We start from the raw sequence: 20,570 nt of genomic DNA on the forward strand, positions 1-20,570 counted from the left end.
TTGGTAGCGCTTTTATTATAGATTTTATATCTTTGACATTCTTAGCTTATCTCCATTTCATTCTTTAAACTTTTACATTTTATGTTAAATGTATTATTTCCTATGGAGTCACATTATATTTTATTGTCTCTTGCACTTGAGTCTCGTGTGTTTTTTTATAATTGATATGGAAAATTGTTTTTATAATTTATTCCTAGGGGGCTTTTAAAAAAAATTACGTTTATTGTTTGTTTATTGCGTGTTTTTGAGAAGCACTTTGTAAATGCTGGTTTTATTAAGTGCTGTACAAATAAATTTTATTTTATTATCTTTATGGTTCATTGACTTTTAAGGCTCTGTTTGGGCAGCAGCTGTAATCTATCACTCCTAAATTGTTTTAAATTTTCATACAAGCTGCTGGACCATGAAACCAAATGATAATTTCTAAATACTTGTGTTATTCTTCTGAAAATACTTACATTTACTATTTTATATTAAATAGATGATTAGGTTTTGTCTATATGCAATTGGATTCGAACTTTATATTATATGTCATATTGTACTGTATTTATTATAAAGTCTCAACTTTGTAAACAAATGTACTCTTGAACTGAGTAAGTGCAGGCACTTACTAGATAATTAAATGAATTATGCGGAGCAGATTCATAGCCTTACTTTCAACAACTACAACAAATGCCACAGCCACAGTAATTGATTATGTATTATAAATAATAACGCCATGGTCTCTCTTGGAATAGATATCTTAATCTCAAGCACACTATTTTGGATGAATATATCTGGATGAATAAAGGATAACTAACAAGATAAGCATAAATAAAAAGAAAAATCCAGTCACTTTAGAAAAAAGGGGGGGTGAAGTGAATCGCCTAATAGCTGCTGTTGATACCTGAAAAGTTTGATTCATTTGAAATTAATAAATTGTAAATAAAACAAAAACATCCCTGCCAAGTGATTAATCTCCATGACAACCAAGAGAGAGCCGCATTCATTGATGAAAGTCGTGTGATATGATTGAAGCCTCTGGAAAAGCTCTAAGTGGACCCAGTTGGTATTCTTTTTCCAAACGAACATCGCTAAGTACATTTGCATAGCTCTTTTGTAGATAAAGGGTCGCAAAGGGTTTCCCTGTTGCAGTGAAATTTTAATGAAAAAGACATCTTACCGTGCTGCAGCAGAACTGCTGGCTGAGTGTGTGTCAGAGTGGGCTTTTTACTGACTGAAGGCTTTTTTTTAACATAGACATGAGCTGGAATGATCAGGAAATCCAATCTACGACTATCCCGATGCCAAAATTTCTCAAATAAAAACTAAAACCTGTCTAATCCCAGCCTTTCAGGTGGAAGGTTTTACTTATCTCATCAGAAATAAAGGTGATCTAAATATGTTTCCCCTCACAATCCTAAAAGAATTAACTGAGGAGTCAATAATACATTATTATAGCCTTTATTTACCTGCCCCACAAACCAAAGTGTCCCACCTGAAAAAGCCCAGAGCGGAGAGGAGTCAATGAATGGCGTCACGTGACATTTGAATTCGTTGCTTGTAAACACCAACAGCACCCAGGAACATGCAAATAAATGTGTGGCGTGTTCACGGAAACACACCCTGAAAATCTCTCTCTCTCTCCCTCCCTCTCCCTCTCTCTCTCCTCGAGCAGAAGGCGCATCCTATAGGCTAATCAGGTGGTACTTTCAGTCCAGCCTCGGTATCCTCCTCCTGCTGCCGACAGTCGGTGTGCGCGAGGTGTTTTTGTTTGTCCGCTACCATGGTGGGAAATACGGATATCGTGTGCCTTCTCGTCCCGCTGGTGATGCTGGCGGGGTCAACCCTCCAAACCGAAGTGAAGAGCGTCAAAGAGGCGGAAAAGACGGGGAATTTCATGGAAGACGAGCAGTGGCTGTCCACCATTTCACAGTACAGCCACAAGATCAAGCACTGGAATCGCTTCAGAGATGTAAGTGTTGATTGGGAGATCCGCTGTAATGCGGTATGAGATGCGCTGATGGGGAAACACGCACTCCACATTTCGGAAGTGTAGCCTAATAGTTATTATCACACACTTTCGAAGCGGGTTAAAGCACAGAAACTTGGTGCTGGCAGTTTTAACACATATAAATGTTTCAAAATGTGAAAAAACATAGAAAATTAAGCACTATAAGATCTATTTTACACAGAAAGGCTTTTATAGTAGAATTAAATGGGAAATACATGTAAGTGACAAAACATGGTATTGTGTATTATATTGAATTCGGGTGATTTTATAAATATTGATTCAGTAAACTTCCACAATAGAGCCCAAGAAAAAAATGCCACATTTGCAAGCACAGTCCATAGTGTATCGACTGCTGTTCTTCCTACTTTTCGCTTATGAGCCCTTTGCTCATTCTAAGCAATTAAGTTTCAGCCCCACTTGCACAGAGGCATAAACCTATTCCATCACACTGACCTGACTACTGGTTGCCCCAGATGTGCTACCAGACGTGTTCCAAGAGATTTCACAAACAAGGGAATTTAGCAATTAGAGCAGAGCCAGTGATTGATTGATGAGCATTTTCACCTACTAAACACACTAAACTGGGCTGCAGGGATTGATTAAAGCTTTCAGAGCACTGTGATATATTGCCGTGTCTGGGGCTGCATAGGCATAGTTTTGCCTTCCTTTGCTTCTCTGTGAAATGATTAGTAATGATCCCAACACGATTTGGGCAATAGTGCAGTTGGATTAGGTTCCATATGACTCCTGTTAATTGGGTTTTAATTGATCCTATGTGGTAACTGCACTGAATGATAGGTATCATTATTGGATCTGAAATGTGAGCGGTTTGCTTCAGCTTGAGCATCTGTTGTGAGAACAATGGCTTATCTGTTCTGGAAGAAAAGATGAGCCTTTCGAAGTAATAACCTTTCCCGAAGAGATTGCGGTGTCATTTCTGATCCTCCTCCTTAAAACACGGGTCGTGGTCCCCGGAGAGGACGTGAACGTGTGTGAAAACTGTCAGCATCCCCTCTCGGGGACGGATTAGTTTGACTGTGATTACTTAAAGAGTGTGTCCTCTGGAACTGTACTTAGGGAAGTAATGAAATTGTGGGCATGGAAAGATTAAGTCAGAATTATGGTGGGATTATAACTCACTGGTCGTGGCTCCATATTTGATGCAGAATGTTTGTTACAGCAGCGATGTCATTATGAATTCGGCACTTCGTGATTAGCTATGCAGAAACATCACTTTTCACAAACATGACAGGAATTTGACGAGTATCCCAAGATATAAACAGTTTGCTTAACGATAGAGCTTCTAATATAAAGATGTCACTTTCTCTGCGCCCCCTTTTCTCTTAATTTAACATCAAAGCTGCTGTGCAACACAAACGGCCCCTACTTTTACACACTGAATCTCTTTCATGATCATTATTCTCGAAGGTGATTGTCTCAGTGTGTTAGTGCATATGCGTGCATGCATACAGGCATACAGATGTGCTCTTGATTTTGGGAAGTCTTAACGCCCGTGTGCATGGCGGTGTCTTTGTTAATGATGATGATGACAGGAGAAAACATCAGAGGAAGTAACCAGTGAACATCCAGAGGGAATCGCCAGTAGAAACTGCTTTGATTTCAGCTTGCTGCTGTAGCAACTGCAGTCTCTGGATGAAGCACGTATCACTGGGAATTTGATGACTCTATCCACTCACAAGTCTTGCTTCAGGGTGTGGGAATAAATGGAAAATTCTTTTATTAGGGTTTCTCAGTAATTAAAACTGTAAACGTCCACAGCTGAAATACAGATTTCGCAACCAAATAGTGCTGGGGGTTTTTCTTAATAGTTGCCCCATGATGGTCTTTCAGTTAAAAAAAGACAAAAACTGGAGCAGTTCAGTCCCTGGGAATATTTTGGTTAGTGTATAAATGACTGCCAATGACACAGTTATAGGTATTGAGATTACGCAAATTCACTTGCACAGTCCTCTGAGAGCCAAATGCTAAATATTAATCCAACACTGGAAAGCAATAATCAAAGCAGCACAACATGAAAGAGGAGCTCTTCCACTCTTGCTTTGGCATGTACGGAAATGCACACAGATGCACACCAAACCTCCCCCCACAAAAACACACTGAATACATAGGGTGCAGAAAATGCACCGTAAATATTTTATATTTATTCTTTTGCAGGTTTTTAAAAGCAGGATCAGGATAAGAGGCTCTTTCACTTCCAATACAAAAAGGGCTCCCACACTTCAATCTATTTGGCATCCGAGGCAGATAGATTTAACAGATACAGTCAACAAATAATAGAATGGGATACCTTCAATCCTTTAATCTGACAGGTGCACTCAACATTTCATTCCACTAATGCACCAAATCCTGGAAAAAACTATAAGACAAACATGGGAACAGGGAAGACAATCATGGTAACTGGGTGCAGATTTGTTACATTACCTCAAACATGAACAACTTTTGTCAATTTTTCAATTTTTATGAAGAATTGGTCACTTTTTAGCTTAAATGACAATCAATTAAGGGTTACATTGACATTTTTTTACATTTTTATATCAGACAAAGACAACTCGAGTAAATATTAAAGGAAATTTTTAAGGGAAAAAAGCTATCCAAACATAATCCTACCAAAGTAATTGCCCCATCTTGTTACACTATTAATTAACTGGGATTAACCACATATTGAAAGCCGAGTTAAAGTTCACTCACCACACCCAGGCTTGATTACTGTCAGACCTGTTGAATTAAGAAATACCCTAAATAGAACTTGTCGGACAAAGTGAAGCAGACTAAAATCAACATGTACATGCTACAATCTAAAGAATCTCCAGAACAGGTGAGAAACAAGTCACTGACATCAGTCAGTGTGGAAATGGTTGCATAGACATTTCTAAGGCTTTGGGACTCCACCGAACACGGTCACAGCCATTATACACAAATGGAGAGAACTTGGAACGGCGGTGAACCTTGCCAGGAGTCGCCGTCCAACCTAAATCACTCCAAGAGTACATCAACCACTTATCCAGAAGGTCACAAAAGAACATCTAAAGAAATGCAGGACTCACTTGTCTCAGTTAAGGTCAGAGTTCATGATTCAACAATAAGATAGAGACTGGGCAAGGAGAAAACCACTGCTGATGAAAAAGACTGCAAAGACTCATCTTGCATTTTACAAAAAACATCTTGATGATACCCAAGACTTTGGGGGAAATATTCTATGAACTGACATGACGAAAGCTGGAACTTTTTTTGGAAGGGTTGAGTCCCGTTACATCTGGCATAAAACTAAAACAGCATCTTATAAAAAGAGCATCATACCAACAGTCAAACATGATAGTGGTAATGTGATGGTCTGGGGCTGCTTTGCTGTTTCAGGATGACTGATGGAACAAAGAAATTTGCTTTCTTACACAAAAATCCTGAAGAAGAATGTCGGACCATCAATCTGTCCCCTGAATCTCAAACACATTCGGGTTATGTAACAGGAAAATGATCTAGAACACACCAGTAAGCCCACCTCTGAATGGCTTAAAAAAACAAAAACAAATGAAGGTTATGGAGTGACCGAGTCAAAGTCTGATCTGATCTTTGGCGTGACCTTGAACAAGCCATTTATATTTGAAAATCCTCCAGTATGGCTGAATTAAAACAACACTGCAAAAACGAGTGGGCCAAAATTCCTCCACAGTGATGTGAAAGACTCATTGGCAGCTATCACAAACACATGATTGCAGTTCTTGTTGCCAAGGATGGCACAATCAGTTACTAGGTTTAGCGCGCAATTACTTTTTTCACACAGGGCCAAGCAGGTTTGAATAGCTTTTCTCTCTTAATGAATGAAATAATCATCTAAAAAAATCATTTTAACTCAGGTTATCTTTTTCAAAGGCTAAAATTTGTTTGATGATCTAAAACATTTAAATCTGATAAATATCCCCCAAGGAAAGATCAGGAAAGGGCCAAATACTTTTTCACAGCACTATGTATAGACAGTGTACTAAATGATGGGAGTCTGCTGTAATTTTGTGTATATGCAGATCCACTTTTATATTATTAAAGCAGATCAACAGTAGATTCCATTTTGTTCTCAACTTACCTTGTAAAAAATAATAGCGTCCATGAAATCGCACGGGCATGAAATTGTTCTGGTCCTTTATTTCTGTTGAAGTAATATGAACATATATATGTGTCTAGAAATTGATGATAACAAAGAGTCAGCAATTCAACTTCATACCGAAGGATGCTCTAAATTGTTAGCCTCAGTCAAACATGGCAGCATGTACTTGTCAGAAATAGCTCAGTGTTTAAAACTGGATTTTTCTGTGTACTGTATATATTTTTGTGCTTTCCCCCTTCCTATCCTGCACTGTCTGTGCCCTAAATCCTTATCTTAAAAACATGCACGTCTCCAGTCAGGCATTTCAGGACCACCCAGTAGCAATCTTGCCTGCACCTGTTATCCATTCACTTCATTTTTAATGAACAGAAACTCGTCGGCCTGCACAAAAACATCAGATCCCTCGTCGATGTCAGTGAATTAAATATGCAGAACGGTGGAAGCACTTGGAGTAGACTCTGACAGTTCTTATTGAGATGTGATGTTGTATTCTTTTGCTCCAAAACACTAGCAGGTTTACCTTTACTACCTGTTCTCACCTGTCTGTTTTTAGTCTCTCATGCCATTTATCTGGCTACAGTGCAGCAGAACTGTGGGTGCACTCTCAGTTGCTTCTTTTATTATTTCACCATGGCATACAGAAATGATTGTGGATAAATCGTCTGTAACGCTGGAGCCAAACTCTCCATTAAAGGCTATCCAGACGAACAGTAAATTATCATCACTACCCCGACGCTCAGTCTGTTATTCCCACTGCACATGCTGTCTGATGTTAAAATAGACTGCTACTGATGCATTAATGCTATGAATGATGATAGCGGCTTATCAGAAAACCATTAATCTATCTAGTCATGCTTTGTTCTGGCATGAGTCGGTGCTTATCGCTCACCAGATTCTCCTCGAGGCTGTAAGCATCCAAAGCTCTGAGGCAACGCACACGGAGTGCATCTTGATCGCCTCCAACTGTTTTGGGAGAGAGGGTCTGCTTGTTCAGAGTTTAGATAGAGTACTGGTGCACTGTGGGGTGTCTTGGCTGGTTACCAGAGGCCTAGGTGGGCTGTAATTGAGTAGAAGAAGAAAAAAAAAAAGAAATAGCCTTTCATCGAGCCAGGCTACAGCTGCTTCCTACAGTGGTACAATAGCCACAGCTGAAGGGAACAGGTGTCACAAAGACAAATTTGCTAAAGAGTTAAGAGGGTGATTAATTTCAATTTTCTTGGAAGATTCAGTTGTTTACAAAATGGAATAAGTGCATCACAATTCAGAAGTCTTCATACAGGTGTGACTAATGCCTGCTTAACAACACTTGGGGCTTTAAAACAGCCATTTTCCTTCCAGTTGCCAGCAATCCCTGCCTGCCTCGATTTCTAAGTGACCTTCTACTGCATTTCCCACACCTAGTATGGGAGTCTGTTTGCCAAACTTGCTGCAGGAAACACCTAATATCCCAAAAACTACCAATAAAGAGCTCTTTATGGGATACTGCCAGTGTCCTGAAGGTAAACGACAAAGTTAGTAAAGATCCCATTTACTGTTTTTTGGAGTTGTTTGGTTTTTCTCCGAGGTGATTTAAGTTGTGATTTGGTTAGACTTAAAATATCAAGCACGCATGATTATGCATGGTCAGAGGTGATATGTTGTTAGAGGCAGCGTAGGGTGTTCCAAGCCAAATTGTTCCTGGGGGTGAGAAGACAGACAAGAGTGATGATATCATAGAAAATAGAGGTACATGGCTACTTTGCCAGGAAATAGTTACTTGGGGCCAACCCTGCAGCCATGCCTGGCCACAAGGAGGTCTGGGCATCTCTTTTTATACTGTTGCCCCCTTGACCCACACCTGGATAGAGCAAGATGGATTATCAACTGAAAAACACTCCAAATTAATTCTAATTGCATATCAGTATGACATGTTTATATGAATTCTGGTGCAAAACAACGTTCTATATATAAATTTGTTTCATGAATCTCATTCGAAAAACAACAGTGCAGCAATCTAAGACCCAGTGAGCCTTTTGAGGTTCTTTACAGCAGGTTCAGTAAATCTAACTTTGCCCCCTTTAAAGCTAACAATAACTTTAAGTGCCAGTAGCTGTCTCCACAGTAAATGCAGTTGGTCTTGAGCCAGGCTGATTCACAGCCAGTGTGAGATCAGGCCCTGTGGGTACAGGAGTGGATACCAAGGATTTTGATTAGCACTGTGGAGAAATTGTTAGAAGTGGTTAGAAATAACTGTACGTATTCAGATGTTTTAGCACCTGGGAAACCCTGAGAGGAAAAACTGTTTGTTGTAATCAAACTGAGAAAAACATAAACACACACGCAAATATGTCATGTGCACATATAAATCCAGTGTATGGAGCTATGATTCTTGTTTTGAAAGGAGGTTGGCGAGTCTGGTCCTTCAGATTTAAGTTTTAATTGATAAAGCAGCATTCATAACACTGCTGTCTTTAAAACTAAAAACACATGAGCAAAAGAGCTTTGATGAGTCAAATATACACTCATAAGATTAGTTAATTTCCCACCTTATGACAACTGTATGGGCTGGGTATATTTTTTTTATATAAGCTGTTTAATTGTATTTAAGCACAAATTTTTTGAATACTGAGAAAGTACTGTGGTTATTTAAGTCACTGAACAGGACCTTTTTTTATATGGATACAAATAATGTGGCTTGCTGTGAGATTAATTGTATTAAGAGACTGATCGAAAAGTCTGAGGCCAGGTTTTGTTTTTTTACTGAGGGAAAGACAATATAATTTTGGCTAGGAATAATGAGCAGGTATTTGTATCAATATGACAAACCAAGCTGACTAGCTTTAACTGAAAAATTAGCTTTCCACCCTCTTGAGCCCAGTATAGTAATGGAGTTCTGTCAGGACAAGCAAGGCAAGCTGTGCTTACCCAGTGCAATCTAAAGACTGACAATAATTCAAACATAACAAAGTGAAACAATCCCTCTGCTTTTATCTGAAACTGTGTTTTATCATAAAGCTTACCTCTTTGCATTTATCCTTTACATTACTGTGATCATGTTGCCACAACTGTCTATTGTCACAAGAAGCAGGTTTGACATTGATTCCAATGAAATCGTAGGGTGTCTTTCATGGGCATTTCAGTTTCTCCTTAACAGAGGCATGAGCTTGCCAAGCTGAGAGGCCAGTAGCTTCTTTCTTGTTGTTTGTGCATGGTCTGTGAAGTCAGAATAAAGCTGCCACTGTCTATGCTTTCACTGCACTGAGATCAGTTACTATATGTACGTTTGTGGAAACAGAGGTAACATTAGTAAGTAAACTACCTTCTGTGGTTATATTGCCAACTATCTTGGCCAACATATGTGATGTAGAGGAGACGGAGTGTAATAATTCTTTTAGCGCATTAGCAAAGAAAGCTTCAATGATGGAGAAAAGAAATCTAATCTAATTTAATAAAACATGCAAGTTAAAGTCAACCATCACTTTTAAATTAGCAACTCTTAGAAGTAACTTGGTAGAATGAGCGTAAACTAACCAGCTGTTTCGCCAACACACCGCCTTCATTTTTCTGAATATTCTTAATCCCCCTGAAGATATAAACACTTAACCATGTCCCACAGCCCCGAAGCCTTGTATTTCAGCTGTCCTTTTATTTATTATGAATATATTTATTACACTTTTCAAAGTCAAGGCCTGTTTTTCTGACCTGTTTTTCAGAGATACGTAATCCTTGCATGGTAGCTAATAAAGAAATGTGATTTTATAGAATAGGGTGCATTACTAGAAATTAAACAGAAAAGTTTTTAAAAGTAGTTCAATAAAAAAGATTAGTCATCTTCAGCATTAATATTGGCAAATATAACATAATTTGGGAAGGTACTTTTATTTGTTATCATTGTTTTGATCATTTATGTGCAGTTTGACAAGAATAGAGTTTAGATGTGATTTTTATAGTGTTTATTGTTGTTATTATTATAATTATTATTATTATTGGAAAAAGGAATGGTTTAAAAAAATCTCCACCACTTTTCAACTAATAGTAAATATTTAGTAATATATTAAATATTTATTTAACTAGAAAAGTAATAACATTTTACAGTTTTTGTGCAGAAAGGTGAAGACATCCAGGAAGAGTGCAGCAAATTGCAGGAGACTGTCAGCATAGATTAAACAATAAAAGTCAAGCAGGGCAAACTGGTATGTTTTAATTAGGCCCAGTTTTTTCTTGATAAACTATGAACAAAGCAGTATGGTCATTTCTGGCTCCAAAAAACAATGACAGTGGTTGTGTTGCCAGACATGATGACTTCAAACTGTAGTCGACAAACTACTGGCTGATGGTGGGCTACGTCCATCTTTAATATAGAGACTATGAGTACTTGACATTTCATAATTTATTCTTTTTGTTCAGATTAAGTTTCCAAGCAGTATTCTTCTTACGTAAGATGACATCAGCTTAACTGAGCAGTGAGTCACCAAGTGGACATTATTTATGTGAGAAATTAAGCACCTATCGCTTCACAACCGAATAAAAATGAACTTGATTTTGACTGATTGGGTCTGTGTTAATTCTGTGCTTTAGGTAGGTCATAACCCTACGTCGCAACATGATGTGTACCTCCCGAGAAATGCAGCAACATATCGCGGTTGAAACAGTCCACATGGGCGTAACTGTTGACAGCGGTTAGATCATAGAGTCCACGTAGATTCACCCCAAAATTCAGGTTAGTCTCTGGTGGAAATTAAGAATTTTGGGGGGGCTTCTGAATATCTTGATCTGTCTGCCTGTCAGTATTTGAAACACCAAAAAGAAGAGCTTGTTTGTCACAAGACCCATTTGTTTCAAGATAACATTTCAGCAAAGGGAACTTCAAGCAGACTTCAAGCTGAACCAAGGAAGCTTTGGTGCTAAAATTCTTATCTCTTACCTACTGATTATGAATATTTATATACTGACATTTCTTAACAGTATCCCAAACAAGGAAAAAGGAATATATGTATGAATTTTAAAAAAAAATGTATTTTAGTCAAAATAGGAATTTGTGAATTTTAGCAGGGTCTAAGACTGAAATTAATAGACCCCCATATCTGCTTTTCACATGAGATGAGCCAGGTTTCAGTCCTGTTGTGTTAACGTGGATGTGACTCTTGTCTGATTACACTGTTTTAGACTCCCCTGTCTCAGAACATCGGCCAATTCTTATCCCTTTTGAAACCCTTACCTAGGCAGCTTCATTGATTTTCCATTGTCGTATGAGCCTGTTTTTCAGTTGAGCTCTGTGTTTTCTGCAAAGTGTGAAGCTTCTTGCTGTGCGCACCAGATTCTCCTGTGAATTGCACACTGTTTTCTTATTCCCCACAGGGCCCTGAAAGGCACAAGGGCTGATTTTATTTATAGATAGTGAGGACAGGGCTGGCATGAGTGCACAGAGGTTTCGTGGACTAAGTGTGATTTTCATTTTGTTTGTTTTTTCATAACCGGATCTGTGCATGTCTGCATGCCTGTTGTGTCTATGCTTCATGTATTGCCAAACAACATGGATGATTAAAACTGCATGAAAATGTCTTTTTTAATTCAGTGTAGCCCGTCCTTTTAGTTTTGTTGGGGTTTTTTGTACATTTTAATGTGTATTCACTCAAATGGAAAAAACAATTTACCGTTTGTCTAATTAGATGCAGTTTTCAGTCAGGCTTTATATTTGACCTTTTATCCATTCTTTGCTCTCACAGTATTTCTGACGTCATTTGTCCGTGAAGCGTGAAGAGTGACATTAGAGCCTTTCTTGAATGAGAATTATGTATAATGCACAATGACCATATTAGCGAAGTACCTCACTGTTTAGTGCAGATGTGAGTGAATGCTTTTTATCCACCACTTGCAGAGTGAAGGTGATTACTCATTCTGGAAAAAGTAAGGAAGGGGGTCATGTCTGTTTATTCGAGGTAGAATCTGTCCACATCTGCCTATATTTTTTGTGCTTTTCTTCGATATTAGTTGTATATAGACACAAATCTGTGCACCTTTGCGCTGCTCAAATGCTCGCACAAGAAAACCCTCAATGTTCTCAAGACTGAAACGACTTGACTCAAACCTCTCCAATCATTCTTTGTCTAGTGTTTTCTATTTGTGTCTTTTGGTTTGATGCCTCCCTCTTGTAAAATACATTTTTAAAATAGCACTAGTTCTGTTGGTGCTTCTCTAAACATCCAGAGACTTGCTCTACAAATGCAGGTTTCAATTTTGCATCTTCAAAACCTTAAAAGCTTAAAAAAACCCACAGAAAATAATTAGAAAATAAATAAATTAAAATAATAAACCATTTTGATTCACCGCTCTGCCTCTGATTTTCAGTCCAGTCCATGGTAATTTGGCGTACCTCAGCCGTCTTTGAGAACAGCTTCTTCCATCTTCTCTGTATAGCTTTTTAGCCTTGCCACCTAATCCTTTGTCCTCAACTTGTCCAGTTTCCTTAAATCTTTTAACCCTTTAAAGCCGTTCGGAGCCGGCACACTCCATTTTGCATAACTATTTTTAAATCCCGGTAGCACTGCAACCACGTAAGCTAGCGCAATAATGGTTTTTGCATATGAAACCGGAGGAGTTGTACTTACATCTTATGCCATCAGCTTGTCCTAGGTCACAGTTTCCTTCCACATATAGCTTTGCAAAAGCTGCATAAAAATCACTTGCAGCAACAAAAACATAATATTCCAGAAACACGCTTTGCCGATCCGATCAGCTGTTTGTAACACTTCCACGTCCATCAGCGCGAACTATCGCATGTCCGCCATGACCTGTCCGAAACCGGAAGTGACGTCATTTTGCGGAAATGTAGCTTTTTACCATCAGGGCCTTATGAGCCTATATTTGTGTTTTTAAAAGTTATGTTTGACTTTCTGTGTTGTTTCTGGGATGCTTAGGACTCAAATTGCACTGCTGGAAATAGTTTATTTTGATGCATATGCTGTTTTTTTTGCAAATTTTCATTATAATATTTATTTTAGTTTTTCCTGCAGTATATAAAATTGGTGTATTTCAAAAATAAAACTATGAAGACACTTGAAATAAATTTCCTATGGTGGGAAACTATTTTGTGCAACTTTTTTGTATTTACAGTTTTGAGGGATAAGCCTATTAAATTTAACTAGAAATATATGTTAAAAAAACAAAAACGATTTTCAATTTTTTTTGTAGTTTATTGCATTTTTTGCAATTTACTATGCACTTAATGCATACATATTATTAAAATTTGGGCTTTAATGGTTGTATTGATGTATAGCGACTTGAAATGCTCCCAAAAATGGCACCACACCATGTAAAAATATAATATAAGCTCTGGCGGACTTGGTTCTATGCTAGGTCTTAAAGGGTTAAGGACACGCTGCACACCATGCTGAGATATGCCAGGTTTTCAGCTAACAGGTCAGTGTTAAGCAGCTTATCAAACAAAAAACAACATTCATCTGAAAACGAGCAAATGCAAGGTCTCAACTGAAAATGAATAAAAAAGCCGCCAAAGTCCAAAGATAAACTATGAAAGGCCTTCAAAAAGGCTGGAGAACTATTGCTCCAGACCACTTTTAAAAAATACAAGAAAGTTTGGCTCATCAGAAGCAAAATGAGAGGTGGATCAATACATTTGCACAGTGCTGTAGATTATTACTTTGCCCTCTTGCCCTCACCCACATTTTGACCATTGATTGAATTCTCAAAAAGTACTAAACTCTGTTTCTTCTTTTACTTACCCGGTCTTTGGAGCACTCTTACATAAGCCTCTCTCTGTCCTGTAAGCGCACAAGCCTCTCAGCATTTGATGCCGTGCCTCTGCTCTGCCTCTGCTTTGCAGTCCTGGCTTGGTGCATGCAGAGATAGGAATCTGCAGGCTTGCTTCTCATGCCCTGTAACCAAACACGCATAAGATCAGGAGAAAGGATATAGAATATGAATAATGTTGAGGGGATTTTGTTTCATCTCTGGTATGTGATCCGTAAACTAAAGCCGAGAAGCATGTGAACAACAAGCAAGTTTTTATGAGGTAGGAGGGAGTGGTACAGTTCTGTATGTAGCATAATATATTAAATTTATATTGCCTTGAGGTTTTCTTCAGCAACCTCAAGGCAATATAATTGCATTTAGCAGATCTGGAGGGGGTTGTACAGCTGTTACCCGACCAAGTTTATATCAGTGTGCTTCCACAAAAATTTCATTGATAATAAATAAAACATCAGTGCATAAGTATGTCTTATAAAGATTGCACTAGACGCTGCAAGTCTCATTTTCCAGCATTTTAAGGTGAAACTGGGTTGATTTTTTTTGCTTGTCACTTAGCTAATTACTATTTCCACCAGACAGAAATTCTTATTGTACATTATGAGCTTCTTTGTGCCCTCATCCTTCAGTCCCTCTGACTTTGGGCACGAAGCCCATCTGTCTGTGAACTCTGAAGGAAGATTATGTTACATTAGTATGACCTTGGTGTAAAGTAAGCTTAAGAGTGAAGATCCTGCAGGTCCAGGTAGCAGTCTGTTCACATCCTCACTAGCCTTGAAGAAAAAGCATCAGCATCGATTTTTTTTTTCAGCAAGTGCAAAAAATTATTATACTAGTTAGTGCTTACATCTGGCTCTGCATTTAGATTATGTAATTATTTTATATTTTATATCCGTAATTTATATTTTATATTGTGATTTTTATCTGTATCTTGGTTTACTGGAAAGCACTTTAGTGTACTTCGGTCTTTAAATGTGCTATATAAATAAATTTGATTTGATTTGATTTGATACTTAGGCATTACAGATGTATATATATTCATGCACTGGTGGGTCTCTATTGGTCTACCATCGCAAGTGAAGCTGATTTGTTCATCCTGCACTTGGAGCTACCTGCAAAACAACAGTTACTCTTACTGAAACGAAGTAGGGAGGGACTTTGATTCTTGAGTTTAATACATGTGTTGTCAAGGCTAGGGGAATGATAAATGGCTTGTGTCTTTATGGGCAGAATACAATCTGTTTTATTAACACAATAAGCAACAATTACAGCCTATTACATTTGGTTTCACTGAGGTATTATCCTCGTGATAATCAATATACTGCACTCAAACCACGTATTAGTACCAAACCGAGCTATCACAGCAATGTAGTTACATTTCTGGGATGGACCACATCAGGCTACAGCACGCCGTAGATTGAACACGATGCTGTAAATGAAGCATCACCAGTGCAAGGCCAAATATTAAATCAGTTTTATTTTAAAATTGCATGGACAAAGATTATATTTTGTATTTTAAAGTTGACAATTTGTATTTTTTTTCATGAGCTACATTCAGAAGTTTTCTTTTTCCTTAATTAGACATTGTAGAATTAGACATGTACTTACTTGCTACGATTAAACCAGAAACAGTCATCTGCTGTTTTTCAGGAAACAGGGACACAGAAATGAATATTTTGCATCAGCATAAATTATATGTTTGTGAGTGGCTCACATTTACACGTTTGTGTTTAGTATGCAACAGCTCTGAGGCACTTCACCTCCCTCACAAAAGGGTTTTGGCTGCTGTCATGCTTAAATAATTTTGTTATTGTGTGAATTGTGTGGCCCCTGGTCTCTTTTGATGTTGTGGATATGCCAGAGCTCTGTGAGGTTTAGCACGAATGTGATGAATCCACTGAAGGCCGATATTAACAGAAATTGCAGCAAAAGGTCAATAAAGTTCCATCCAGGCTTGTACGCATCTCCTCCAGAGAGTGTTATTACTGTATCCTTTGTTACTGATGAGCCCGTGATGCACTCTGCAGTTACCATGAACATACCCCTCAGGATAACCGCAGAGTGCATCTGACAGCTGACATTTACCCCAAAACACTTGTCAGTCACACGTGTGGGGGACATACACCCCCACATTCATTTCAAACGCTTTCTTGTTTGTTCTTTTCAATCCAGCAAACAAGCACGACCTCAGTCTGTCAAGAGATCTTTGTGACTCTGTGCAGTTCCTCCCGAGTTGAACCCAATCTTTCGGTGGACAGGCTCACAGGGTTGTGATCCTCCCCCGACAGATATGAGGGATTGTGATCTGTCAATCAGTATTGTAGCCCGGCAGCAGGACGAACACTCTGCCGTGTTTGATATGGAGGGTAAGCTTTCCCGCTCTGTTTAACAAGAGGAGATCTTTCTGATGTTATCAGTTAGATCACAGAGCTCCTGGATGCACCTGAGTGTTTTCATCTCTCGCTGCCTGCTACCTCTAATCACTTCTGTGTAAAAGCCAGCAGTGTTTTCATCAGAGTACTGGTCTGTGAATCATATTCGAGGTGATGTAATTTCTCCGCTGCGTGCCAAACTTGTCGTCTTGTTCCACGTTTCATGCTCACTTTCAGTTTGCACTCAGGAGAATTTATTTTCCCCGAATACATTTTCTGCTGTCTCTCTTCTATGAAATCATTGATTTCCAGTCCTTTCAGCGCAGCAGGACAGTTTCCTCATCAGTCCTGGCAGAATCACAAATACAGAAAGGCTGCTAAATAATGCAGGAGCTGTAGCATCAATAAGAGAGGCATGGGAGGCATCGGATTAATGCCCAGGTTGTAAACTCTTTGATGTCTACACTCTAAATGTGTGACTCCATCAGACCAGACAAGGTTAAAGTGCATAACCAGCAATCGTCCATAAAGCTCATCTGTAGTGTTGAGTTAAGATTTAGACACGAGCCAGGTTACCAAAGGAGGGGGAATAAGCTTGGCACTGCAGCGAGCAGAGGATGAGCAGAGCATCTGAGCTGCACTGGGGTAGATTTTAAATCACAAGTGGAGCCTTTGCTAGTGATGAAAATACTTACCTCTCTGTGTTGCAGTGGTGAGGGTCAAAAAAGACGATCTTGGCTTTCACGACGGCTGCTTTTCTCGCATGTTGTGTTGGGATATATGACCTTCAGGGGAGCGGTTTGGCACGTTCTCCCAGTACAGTAAATGTTTACAGTTATGAGTCAGTCATCGCTAAGGAGGGATGGTGGCTGATTGTAAATATCCTAAAATGACTCATATTTATTATTTCAGACATGGCAATATGCTCCAAACACTTGTTTTGCTAACATTAAACTCTTTAACCCTTTAAACCCTAACCCGTCACTGGTGACGGTTAGCATTTTTAGCAAGAGTGGGCAACTCCAGGCCTTGAGGGCCAGTGTCCTGCAGGTTTTGGATCTCACCCTGGGTCAGCACACCTGAATCAAATAATTAGTTCATTACCAGGCCTCTGGAGAACTTGAAGACATGTTGAGGAGGTCATATAGCAATTTAAATCAGCTGTGTTAGATCAAGGACACATCTAAAACCTGCTGGAAACCGGCCCTTGAGCCCTGGAGTTTCCTTCCCCTGGTTTAAAGGGTAAATTAGGTCAGGGTTTAAAGGGTTAACCGTGTGCCTGAACTAATCTACAATAACAACAACTTATCATACTGTGTGTGTACACAAAAGTAGAAGCTTTGCAGAATTTTACTGTTATTTTGATAGTCCTATTGTAATCTGTATAATCTTTTTGCCATAAAGTATTATTACGTTGTCACACAGGACTAAAGATCCACTGGCAAATGAGCGGCATCCCCTGATCACTGGGGAAAAATATGTATTCCCTGGCTGATTGGCAAGTGGTGGCTGGAGGTTGCTGGCTGTCTCCAGATGAACACAAACAGTGTCCTCCACATACCAACTTCCTCGTGATAACCTGCCAAGTTAAATCCTCTAGGTATCTTGGTATTCATCTAAATTACCCTTTGAGTTGGAATGACCACACTGGTAATTTGAGTTTTCCTTTGCAGCAAAGGCTGTATTTTTTTTTTTTTTTTTTAACGCAGGCTGAAAGTCTCGGAGTACACACGACAACTCATGAAGTATGAGACGTTGTGGTTATGGCAGCTTATGTGTACGGGCAAAATCTAAGCCGTTGCATCTGGTTCAGTCCATTTCTGAGCAGTCTGTACTCAGACAGACACAGAGGTTTCTGTCAGACATGTTGCATATCCTCCATCCTAAGTAGGAGCTCCTGCAGGCAGATGATGAAGAGCCCCAAAATACAAGCTGAAGTGTTTTAAAAATTAATTTTTCCCCATGTCAATCAAGATGTTAAATAACAATTTTTAAAGGTACAGTTAGTAATTTCTTCAGGTTATTTAGAAAATTGATGCATTCTCATAAACTTAGTATTAATCCATTAAAAATGCATAGGAGCAGGTAGATGCTGCCATGGTGGCCCGCCTAATAGTTCCCCCTAATCACATCTATATGGCTAGAGACTGGCCTCATATGTAGCACACCTTATAAGTTACTTTTAATTTAAGCATCACAAATAGCTCCTTCAAACTATATATGACCATTTAACACCTGCACATCTATATTTTCATCATCTCTTTGTCATTATGTCTCTCTCCTCCCTTATTTTCACCTCTTCCTCATTACTGAAGCCTCGTCTCCTGAACTGAAGTCAGGGCTCTAACATGACTATTCACCTCCAATATTGTCACAGTTACTTATTGTTAACAGGTTAAACATGCAATCTTCCCGTCTCCAGACAACTGGCTTAAAAACAGCAACAGTAGCTGGATATAAGCTAATGTTAGTCTAGCTAATGTTAGGCTTAAGCATCCAAAAAAATTAAACATTCTCTTTGATAAACATTTGTTTTGTTTGACATTCTTACATTGTATTAGAGTTTATTCACTCAGCAGCAGAGTCTAACAATATTAGATCCACTTAGAAGAAAGTTTCACTAACACTGGCTAACAGAGGCTAACAGCAGCTAACAGCGTTAAAAACAGCAGACCAGCAGAAAAGCTCAGGATATCCTCAGCAACGCTGTTGGTGAAGTCATTTCACAGTTTCACTGCTGCTGCTTGGTGAGGAGTTGGCAAGTGTTTGCAAACCAGTCAGCATCTTTCGTGCAAACTATGCGGGGCTAAAGCAATGACAGAGGGTTTTCAGTGCAGCTGTCACCCAGAGACACCCAGGGACCACTTCATATTCTTGCATCTTTATCTGTCATTCAATTTCTTTGAGCTATTAGCTTTGCACTACACCACAAAGGGAATGCTGCTGTATGTAGCTAAACTGTGACACGTCAGTCAGTCATGCAATTATTGTAAATCACAAATAAACATGTATATTCTGATGAGTCATGCCAGAAAAGAAATGCAGTTTAATACCATAAAAATGTACAGAGGCATTCTGTTTCAGCGATTCAGTGTACAAAATTTACTGTATTTCTAATGCAGTTTGCCACTGTGTATTTATATCAGGACATAAATTGCATCAGGAAAGTACTGACAGGTGTCCCAAACCTGAAGATGAAACAGGTAGAAAACTGAAATGTCATATGTGCCACCAACTACAGGTTGAGACATCTGTCACCTTGTATTCTTACGATACTCATTACCCTTCTTTTCCACCTTTTTCACCTTGTTTAGGTTTGTGGTGAAGCAGTGTTGGGAAAATTTAATATTGTGTGTTTTTATGCACCAGCCATCATTCAGTTACATTTAGTGATAAGGTGAAACCACTTTCCTAATGTTGGTGGGTCTCTCTCCGTCAAATCTAATCTGATCTGATCTTCTAAATTTGTGGTAAATAAACAAAATTAAGCAACAAAAGACTTTGTTACATATATTATTATAAAATCAGGCTCTAAGAGATTTAAAAATGAACTTACAAAGTCTTTTTTGTGTCCTCATGATGTCTTGAATACAGCTTAATACGCTCTGTCCAAAATTGCACTTTTCTTCTTGACTAATATCGACTCTTTTCTCTCCTTTTGCTGTCATTTCACCAGGAGGTAGAGGTCAGTTCTCTTCACTTTTTGTATAGCTCTCTTATAGCCGCCTTTTGTCCAGTGTCTTTTGCATTCATGAGTAATTTCCTTGTCTCTTTGTGTGTCTTTATCTTTGCCTCACCATCCATCTTTTCTCCCTTTTTTGCAAAATCTCTTTCAATTTGCCCATTTTAATTAGAGCGATTAATGTTCTAATTAAAGAGGGGTAAAAAGGCAGAGCATTTAAAAGGCAGCTCACCCCTGATACCATATGTCTCGAATATAGGCAGAGTGTGCAGATTTGTTGAGCTCATTTCCATAAAGAATGTACAGCCACAGTCTCTGGTGTGACTCACTTAGCTAATTATCATGCCAGTGTACACATTATAATCAGTGTCCAGTGATAATGTAAACTACATCACTTCTCCACTGTGATGTGGAGTGTAGCAGTGTTCATGCTGTATTTTATAATATCAGCAACACTGTGCACTCACTGTGAATTACCTGACTCTGTTGTCTTGGCAGCAGATGGTAAAGTAGTGTTTTCTTCCTCTTTCTGCAGGATGACTACGTGCGTACCTGGGATGAAAATCAAGGTTCTAATGACAGTAAGTTTCACAACATCTTGTTCCTTCCTGTGTGTGCTGCTGAGAGATGCTGAACATAAAAGCGTCTTGTTGAATTTTG

General features: G+C 38.8%; 1 protein-coding gene across 2 annotated transcripts in view; it reads left to right on the top strand.

Annotated features, from left to right (window-relative positions):
- The first annotated feature begins 1,589 nt into the window (after positions 1–1,589).
- The window catches only part of spock2 (SPARC (osteonectin), cwcv and kazal like domains proteoglycan 2), a 39,040-nt gene continuing 20,059 nt past the window's right edge, over positions 1,590–20,570 (top strand). Inside the window, exons 1-3 of one of the 2 annotated variants that reach the window (XM_005914021.3) lie at positions 1,591–1,954; positions 19,905–19,913; positions 20,446–20,491. In XM_005914021.3, coding sequence (XP_005914083.1) covers positions 1,766–1,954; positions 19,905–19,913; positions 20,446–20,491 — 244 coding nt within the window. In that variant the 5' untranslated portion in view covers positions 1,591–1,765. Of the gene's footprint in view, positions 1,955–19,904; positions 19,914–20,445; positions 20,492–20,570 lie in introns of both variants that reach the window. The other variant, XM_005914022.3, reaches the window with a different exon arrangement.

Source organism: Haplochromis burtoni, unplaced genomic scaffold (assembly GCF_018398535.1).
Source record: "Haplochromis burtoni strain Fernald_Lab_line unplaced genomic scaffold, NCSU_Asbu1 Contig_7, whole genome shotgun sequence".
Classification (NCBI taxonomy): Eukaryota; Metazoa; Chordata; class Actinopteri; order Cichliformes; family Cichlidae; genus Haplochromis; species Haplochromis burtoni.